Raw genomic sequence first — 9846 nt, forward strand, 5'->3', positions numbered from 1 at the left:
GAAGTATTTCCATATTTATTAGAAAACTCCTAAGCCCTAATAATTACGTTTCTTAAAATATGATTTGGGATTGAGTAGCGTAAAAGGCAGTCTAGTATAACCTAGGGTGATGAAGAGTTCCGGCTCTGGAGTCGCCTGGCCCTAAAGTCAAGCACCAGCTCTGCCGCTTACTAGCTACAGGACCTTAGTCAGGTTCCTGCACTGAGCCTCAGTTTCCTCATCCATAAAGTGAGATTTAACCTCCTATCTCACATTATGACTGTCAGGATTAAAAAGAATCATGTATTTAAGGTACTTTGCCCACATCTTAAGTGTTCAATAAATGTTATCTATTTCTACTACTGGAAAAAGCAGGAAAAACGTTCAGAGGATTTCTTTAGACATGGGAGTAAAATTTAGTTTGTAAAGGGGAAAGTTCAGGAGTGACCTGAGGATAGTCATCAAGTATATGAAAGACTGTCCATTTTTAGTAAAGAAAAAACCCAAATACTTCCTTTAATGGAAGGAGAGAGACCTAAAATAAATGGTTTTAAATTAAGTGAGATAATTAAATTACAAAGAAGGATGGATTCCTCAATTCTGAAGAGTGTAATATAATGACGGTCATGATTCACGTCGCTTGGGTAGAATCACAACTTCTTGATATATTTAATAGCAGAGACAAGGGGTGCCCGGGTGGCTCGGTCAGATGAGAGTCCGGCTCAGGTCACGATCTCATAGTTCATGAGTTTGAGCCCCACATCAAGCTCGCTGCTGTCAGCACGGAGCCTAATTTGGATCCTCTGTCCCCTTCTCTCTCTGTCCCTCCCCCCACTTGTGCTCTCTAAATAATAAATAAAACATTAAAAAAAACAGCGGAGAAAAATCTTATGTTGGATGGCTTGTAGGCAATCTTGCATGGGGGTGAGGGAAGAGGAACTAAAGGGCCTTCTGAACTCCTGTCCTTAGAGTGATATATCTGACACAGTTACCAATTGTAACAGTAATTATCCAACGTAGAACTCTTAAGGATTTCACCACCTATCTTCCTCCAGAAAGAGTATGTTCTTCAAATATACTCAAGTATCTCCTCAAAGAGAATGAAAACAGTCATGATGATTCATAATTTTACTTGGAAGAATGCATTTCTGTGCTAGATGGCTGGAGGGTAAGAGTAGATGGTACAGATGTGGTGTCTTCATATGGCTTCAATAGGAACTGGGAAACCATTCTAGAAAAATATGTATCTGTCTCAACTGCAAAAACAGAGACTCAAATGATAAAATTCTTAGTACTCTGGCCATTCCTGGTCCATCTGGGCGCTCAAAGGTGATGAAAAAGAGATGAATTTGTTTATACAGAATAGCTCTCCTCCCCTCATCTTTGTGACTGACATGAAAACCTTGGAAAACTGCCTATGGCAGCAAGAACATAAAAACCACATTCCTGTAACTCCTGCTCTGTGACCTCCCATTCTCTCAGACTCTGACCCCATTTGGTCACCTATACACTTTCATCGCAGGTCCCAGCCTCTTCTCTCGAAACTTCTCTTTGGTGCCAGGGAGCACCTGTTAAGCCAACACCAGGTACAGGCTGGAACCTCACTTGGAAGCACCTATTTTCAGTGGGTATTCACGACCTACCTTCCCTGCACAGATCAAAGTTAAACACACGAATGCCACTCGAGTCCTATCCCCCATGTAACGTATTTAAATTCTGACATTTGGGAGGAGGAAAAGGAACACAACTATAGGCTCAAATTCTTTCCTTTTGCCCCTATTCCTCACTAATAGATGCCCAGGGCCTCAAAATAGTTTTTGAAACACCTTTCCTAAGGCAACTCTTTCGATCTTTTATAGAACTTTTTAGTCATGTAACATCACCGTCTAGTAAGCAGTGATGCAGCATTATCTGTTTACCACTGGCAAAAAGACAAATAAGTTAACGACCTGTCTAAAGTTACATAATGTGTCAGTGACAGAGTTATTAAAAAAACAAGCCTCATGACTTCCCAGCCCAGCATGCTTTTCATTAGCCTACAATGACATGAGCGGGTTATTATTATTTGTAAACACTAGCTACCAGGGTGGCTACCATTTACCAAGTCCTAGCCACGTGCCAGGCACCACGCTAAGTCCCAGATAGTCTCTCTTTGAATTCTCACAGTATCCCTGGGAGACAAGCGCTGCCACTGTCTCCTTTTGGCAGGTGAGGAAAACGTGGTGTACACAAGTAAATAACTTGTCCAGGGTCACCCAGCCAGCCAGCGACAGGGCTGCGATTCAAATCCAAGTCTGTTACCATAGTTTGTGGTCTTAACCTCCGATGCTCTTCCATCCCTAGTTCAAGGGACAAATGCCGTTCTTTACGACGCACTACACTTGAGAAAAAATTAACTCCCTATACTATACCATTAAAAAGTAATCAAAATAATTTATATTAGTGAAACGTGTACAAAGTTCAGATGCTCTCTTCACAAACACGTCCAAATAAATGAAATCTCCACTGGATTTAGCCATACTGCTTCATGTAAAACGAGGCACTGCATTTGTTAATAATCAGTAACACTGAGACCAAAACTGCTCCCGTTCTGACTAGAGCAGCCACGTCAAGGGAGCAAAATGCTCACGAGTCAGGATGTAGAGCATTTTCCAGACATATTCATAATGCCAAGGAATAAATAATGGGGTAATAAGGTTTACAGCACAACCACTTGCGAGTAAATAGTATTCTTTCTGTGCATCTGAATTTGTTTTTAAGGACTAGGAAATAAAAACATACTGCTCTGGTTCTCAAAAATCAGCAAGCCATAAAAACATGAAGAAATCTAAAACCAGCAAATAAAAATCACGATAAAAAAAAAAAACACGAGGGGCGCCTGGGTGGCTCAGTGAGTTAAGCATCCGACTTCGGTTCAGGTCATGATCTCACAGTTCGTGAGTTCAAGCCCCGCATCGGGCTCTGTGCTGACAGTTCAGAGCCCGGAGCCTGCTTCGGATTTTGCGTCTCCCTTTCTCTCTGCTCCTGCCCTGCTCACGCTGTCTCTGTCTCTCGAAAAGTGAATAAACATTTAAAAAATATATTAAAAAAAACCCACGAAGCATTCTATTACTACAGCAGTTTTGGGGATGGGGGAATACAAATGCTTTCACAGTTAAGGCCTCACTACCACAAAAACTGACCTCTGAATTCCCACCTGCGCCAATAATGATTCTAGGGTTTGAGATTATTTATCCTAAAGCAAGTCTCAAATCCTTCAATTTCTTCATATTGCTTTTTTCCCTAATACTACAAGACTGACAACTTACAAAAAATGGATTATTCCTGATCATCAAAATGACAGTTCCTACCTCTGCTCATCCTATTCTTTGCGAAATAGGAGATTATCCAGTGCCCAAGAACATACATATATGTTCTGCCAAACCCATCTTTAAAATAATGAAACATCTGAGGGGTGCCTGGGTGGCTCAGTCGGTTAAGCGTCTGACTTTCGGCTCAGGTCCTGATCTCACAGTTCGTGAGTTTGAGCGCCACGTCGGGCTCGCTGCTGTCAGCATAGAGCCTCTGTCTCCCTCTCTCTCTGCCCCTCTCCTGTGCCCGCATGTGTACTCAGGTGCATGTTCTTTCTCTCTCAAAAATAAATAAACATTAAAAAAATAAAATAACGGCACACTTGAGAGTGAAGCTACCGAAGGTACATTTACAGATGTAATTTCAATAAAGGGCTCAAAGGAGAAATACAATAGCCAAAGAGGGAAAATTGTTTCAATGTAAACCCTACTGCATCATAAGTACAGAGAGCACTTTTCTAAGTCCCGAGGGGAGACAATATTACTTTTCCAAAACAGCAATATAGTATCTTGTCAACCTGGTTACCAGTAGTGAAGACAACTACAGGAAGTTACTGTAGCATACATACCTTCAGAAAAAACAGTAAAATTCATCAAGAGTTACACAAAGTCATAAATGCTGTTACATGGCTGAACGACAATAAAATGCAGCAAGTGGTAACATTGTTTTGCCGAAAGGGTACTGTCACCTTCATTTATGATCACCACAATTACTTGATGACGGAAGAGGAAAACACATCTGAGTTACGAAAATTCCCTTGAATGAATGCTTTAACACGTGATCTATTCAAATTAAGCAAACTGCTTGTTTTCTAAGTCAACACAGCCTCCAAGAAGATTTTAATTCTTTTTGAAAAGAAAAAAAAATCGGAACAATATAAATATTGATTCCCTCCTTTTTTGTCAAGTGATAAATAGGTTAAACCCAGCCTTGGGATTTCCGGTTCGGGGGTGGGGGGGGGGGGTGGGGGGAAGACTGCAATTTAAAATTACACTGCTAATAATAATGCAATACACTCTAAAATAAGCAATTTCCTCTTTAATGAACTTAAAGTCAGTTTTATTCTCAAGAGGCAGAAATACCAACTTACCAGCTTCGTGCCTCTTTTAATTTCCTTTTGGACATCTTCAATAGAAAATCCACCGAGACTTTCGTTATCAGAGTGTGACGATACCAAAGCAGACGAAAAGAGCTATAAATTACATTTAAAAACAATTAAGATTCATATTTAAAGACATTACAGTGAAACAGTCAACAAGATGTTAACTTTAAAAGGAACTGTTCTAGTACAAATGGCATAGCATTAGTGAGAAACCAGATCTTAAAAATTTAACCGACTTTCATCCTGTTCGGGAACAGTCAGTCACTGTCGGGTCCTCCCGGTTTCGGGTCTCTCGGCTGCCGGCCTCTACTTACCATGCACTTATGGTGCGCTGCCACCTTCTGGTTTGCAGATATTAGTAACTGTCCGCATTCCTTGTCTCTATTTGACTTACAAAAGCCACATTTGCGCTGTCTTGTGGGCCCTTTTTTCTGTTCAACTGAGCTTGACATGATTTTTAAATTGCTTTTAGAATGCCACTTTAAGCCTCAAGAAATGCTACAGAGAATGAGAAGGGCAACAAAATGGTTAATTGCGCTTTAATATCCATTTACACAGTCATGTAGTTGTTTAATATTTAACCTAAGTTTTAATATATGCATTTTTAAGCGGGTATTTAGAATAGACAAATGAACATTAAAACCTGAAATGCCTCCATAATGAAAAAACCAAATGTATGCATAAAGATAAGTTACTGAAATGATTCGGAAAAATCAAACGGCTCCCAAATTAGAGGATATGTGAAATAACTAAAACGATTTCTGTGTGGATAAATTAAAAATGTGCAATGTGTGACACTAAAACAGTCATCTGCTCACAATATTAATGAAAAATATTTTTCATGTATAGCTAGATTCCCCTTCAAGGAGACCAAGAATTATATATCTGAGAACAGAGCAGAAACTTGTAAGAGAACTACACAATATCCAGAGTGAACAGAATTCTAGAATTGCACAACTCATTCAAGTTCACATATTCATAAACCAACAAAGGAGAAATGAATGCACTTAACCGTGACTCTGGAACACTTATTTTTAAAATGTGAATTATTTTCAAGTTTAGAAAAAAATCACGTATACATCTTTAATAAATTTTTGCTATCGTATCCCTCTTTAGAGTAAAGAAAAAATTAAGCTTATAAGTCTATTTATAAAAACCATACTTTAGGAACCGATTATTTATAAAAAACAACTATATCATCTGACTCTGAGGCTTATTCCAAAAGTCTGCAGGTTAAAGTTACAAACAGAGAGTGGTGTTCTAAATGCAGTAACGTTCACATTAAATTAGCAATATTGTATAAAGGAAGGATAATTTTTCTGTGTGACCCTTAAATCTAGTCAAATTATAATTCTAGGTAGTAAAGTCAAACACAAAGAAAGGGAAGAAAAGCTCTAAGATAGAAGGTTTCAGATTTAGATCATCAATCTCAACATGGATTCTTAAGAAGAACCTAAACAAGTGTAAAATCAGTTATGTGATTTGTGTAGTTTTCCCAAAGCAACCGAACTAAGTGGTCCAGGATCCAGGCTGCCACAACAGAAGTCACAATAAATAAAATCTGCAATGTTCATCTTAAAATTTACTAAAATTCTTCCCATTGTTCTATATACTTGAGTATTTTCATAATACTATGTTGAAAAATGGACTCACTGACACCACATTGTAGCTTTGTGAGAAGCACTTCATTCACCAGCAAGAACAGTAGCAGCTGGTGCCAGGAAGGTGTTAGCTGCAAACCACTCAGTGCTTTATAATATAAAACTGCAGATACTTAATCAAAATTTAACGTGAAGCCACAAAGAAACAGGTCTTTTTATCAATTTATACCTAGGGTTGTTCTGTTTTGTTTTTTAAACAAAACTTCAAAGGCCTTGGCAGTCTCTGTGTTGATGGGTTTAACAAACCCTTAATGCTATCTACAATTTTAAATACCTTAGTCTTCCAAACGCCATCGGATACTTTACAACAGTACTGTATTCACAGCACTGCCTATAAACCATGAAACTGATTGAAAACAGGCAGCAAATACTTTTAGGATTAAAGAAAAAAAAGGACATAACAGAGAAACAAAAGAAACAAAAGGGGAAGTGTGTTTGCATTTGTACAGGCAAATATGTGTTCAGTTGCTTTATCAAGAATATAGCTGCCAAAATCTTTAGAATTAACCATGCAAAACAGCAAAATTTAAACAGCACCAAAATCTGCTATTTGAGTTCTAAATTAGCTTTCTTTACGACTATGCAATGAATAGTAGACACTCTGAAACCACTGTAACATATTCAGCATTTCTCCCCGGTCATCCTTGGCCAGTTCAAAGGATAGCACATTATGAATCTAATCTGTACAGTCATCTTTAATGTGTAATTTCTGCACAACCCTAGCATAGGCTATAAAACCGGGTTGTAAGGTTCTAAAAAGTCCTAGAGTAAAAAAGCACTTTTTACTCTTGAAATTGATTCTAAAAATGGTGTCCCTCAAATTGTATCCGTACAGAATTCTGCCTGTTTTGAATTTATAAACAGGTAAATTTGTCATCCTAATTTTGAGAATTCCCTTTTCTAAGATATCAAATACCCAAAAATCTAAGAGAGAAAAAAGGTACGCTTTATTTTGCATTCAAAAATATTCTAGTGTTTTCATCAGTTTAAATTGGTAAAGTGAACAGAAAACACAACAAAGTGCACCAAACCAATTAAAAACTTTCCCCAATGTGCAATGACTAAATGGATTTTTCCACTAAAATTAAAATAATGTATCTGTGCATATCTTGCTAATTTTTTACAGCCTCCTTGTGAAACATGAAGTGGGGAACATCCTGGAAACAATGACTCCTCACAAAAATGTCTTTATCATAAAAATACAGATTTTTATCTAATGCTGTCTCACTTGTGGTCTCTCGTTAAGGAGAATAAGGGCATTCCAAGGACCAATATTAAGGGGTTCATAACGATCCACGCAGCTATGTGGCATTTTAATTTCAGCGTAAAAGGTTTTTCAGGGCACGCAGAGATCAAACTTTGATGCTTTTGCCCAACAATGAAACCTTTTCCTTAAAAGAAACATAACATTACGGATCATGTTATAAAGCAGAAAAAAAGAGGCAAAGATAACAGCGTGAGAAACATAATTGAAATGTCTGAAAAAATATAAAAGCTCGATTAGTTAGGCTGAGGCAATCAATTCGTTCCTGATTTTACAAGATGCTGTAAAGCACCAAGGTGGAAATAACCTGAAACATCAAGGAGAGCATTCAAGAACCAAGTCGAGAGCTCATTCAACGTCTCGTATCTGAAAGACCATTTCCACAGAAAAACAAAACAAAACAAAACAAAACAAAACAAAAACTGCCGTTCCGGAAGATCAAACAATCCCACACGCAATCAAGCTGAAACATACAGTTGAAAATACATAAACGTGATCCCCAAACAAGCAGTATTTCGGTCAGGAAAGTTACAGTGGAGAGAAATAAACGATCGAGATGAACCGGAAGGGCACCTGAATTTGGTTGCACGATATTATTACATGCTTCGCACTGCTTTTTGCGGTTATTCAAAAGGAAACTGAAGGAATTTTCCAGTTGTTTCAAACCCAAGGGTAAGAAAGAATTTGAACTGTCTGAATAAGACCCGATATTACGTAGTAAGCCGATGAAAAGAAAAGGGGTTTTCAAAAAGAAAGGATTTTTCAACTTCCACGCAGAATATCGAAACGAACAAATTTCAAAAGAATGCCGTGCTGTTCGTCCATATAATAAAAGGATGGTACACATAACGTACCGGATCCTCTCTCCGTTATTTATTCCTCAATACACACTAGACTCCGAGACCTCCCTCTAATCAAGCGCTAGATAAACTCGCAAAACTATCTTCCTCTAAAACACTTTAGCAGGTCCTTTCGGTCGTCAAGTCAGGGTCCCCTAATCGTCCTTTTCCAGTCCTCCCGAATCCAGGAAGATATCCCACCACTTTCTTTAACCGTCCTTCCCCAGGAGTTCGCTCTCAAATAGTCTTCGTTTCAGATCTCAGTTTCACCCCTCATTCCCCCCACCCCAGAGTTTTTCCTCATTCCGCAAAGCCAACCCTCTTGCCATCCTGACCATTCCTCCTCTTACGCTTCCCAAACTGGGAGTCTCCCTCCTTCCCAAATATGTCCTAAGCGATGGCAAAGACTAAAAATTCCCAGTATTTTTTCCTCCCTAAATGCTGCGCCCCTTCCCCCGAAGTCTACGCTGGAGCCTAACCGCTCCCTTAGCTCCTCCGAAGCACTTTTCTCAGCCACCTCTCTGCCAAGCGCCTTCAACGAGCGGCGCTTCTGGGGTCCTTGACAATAAAGCGAGACCACCGAGAGTCCCCCTTAACAACGGGCAGGGGCGGCGGCCTGGCCACCGCCATCCTCCTTGTCTTCTCCCGCCGGGCAGAGAATGGGGGGCCCCCGAGCTACCGTGGGGACTCACCGGCGGGGCCCAGAGGCGAACGGCAGGGGAGAAGCGCCAATGAGGGGAAAGAGAAAGAAGTCGGTGTCGGTTCTCCGGCAGCGCCTGGGAGCGGGGCTCTGTCGCCGGAGGTTGTTTCCTTTCATTCGAGGAGAGACGGGCTCGCGGAGCGCCCTTACGTCGCCCCCCTCGCACGCAACGACTCAACACAGCGTTAATACGTCTCCAGCGCGCCGCGAGCCCCGGTTGGCTGCACGGCCGGGGCAACTGAAGCCGCAGAACCACGGCGCATGTGCCGAGGCCGCCCCCAGTACGGATCGGGGCGGCAAGCTCCGCCTCCTGCTCGCGCGCGTACCTTCTATTCTCCGGTCCGCCGCTCAGCCAAGTGTTTGGGGGCAGGCTCCGAGGAGATAGAGAAAGACATTCGAAGATATCGCCGTGGGTCGGGCGGAGAAGGGGCAGGGTTGGGACTAGAAACCGTTGGGCGGGAGCCCTGGGTAACCAGTTTTCAACAGGGATTCAAGTGGGTAGGCCTGATCCCTTGCACTTGTTCACCGAGGCCTTTTCACATCCATTATTTCATTGTACTCTCGTGGCATCCCTTTGAGGTCCTCCGTTCTCTCATTTTACTGCCACGAAAGACTGAGAAGCTCGTAGTGGAGTAGGTCGGCCTGGATTTCAATCCTTGGGCAAAGCATTTTCGTCTCTGTATCTGAGAGTTTTTTTGTTTTTGTTTTTGTTTTTGTTTTTGTTTTTTTGTCTTTAAAATGGGGATTAAAAATACTATCTCACGGGTTTATTGTGAAGAAGAAATGAGATAATGCAAGTTAAACGTCTATAAGCGTCCCTGGCATATAACAGGCCCTCTGTAAATACGGAGATTATCATAATCAACAAAGATAAGTGATTTCCTTTATAAACTCACACAGGTAAACCCGACACCTAACCGAGCGCTTTCCTCTTTGATGTGTGGAGCCTG

General features: G+C 40.7%; 1 protein-coding gene across 3 annotated transcripts in view; it reads right to left on the reverse strand.

The window, feature by feature from the left end:
• Positions 1 to 9068, reverse strand: part of PHF6 (PHD finger protein 6) — a 47342-nt gene extending 38274 nt beyond the window's left edge. For 2 of the 3 annotated variants that reach the window (XM_081793253.1, XM_081793252.1), the window contains exons 1-3: positions 8889 to 9068; positions 4747 to 4930; positions 4421 to 4522 (exon numbers count right to left, since the gene is read on the reverse strand). In XM_081793253.1, coding sequence (XP_081649379.1) covers positions 4421 to 4522; positions 4747 to 4884 — 240 coding nt within the window. In that variant the 5' untranslated portion in view covers positions 4885 to 4930; positions 8889 to 9068. The remainder of the gene's footprint in view (positions 1 to 4420; positions 4523 to 4746; positions 4931 to 8888) is intronic. The other variant, XM_081793254.1, reaches the window with a different exon arrangement.
• Positions 9069 to 9846: the final 778 nt, after the last annotated feature.

Source organism: Panthera onca, chromosome X (assembly GCF_046562875.1).
Source record: "Panthera onca isolate mPanOnc1 chromosome X, mPanOnc1 haplotype 2, whole genome shotgun sequence".
Classification (NCBI taxonomy): domain Eukaryota; kingdom Metazoa; phylum Chordata; class Mammalia; order Carnivora; family Felidae; genus Panthera; species Panthera onca.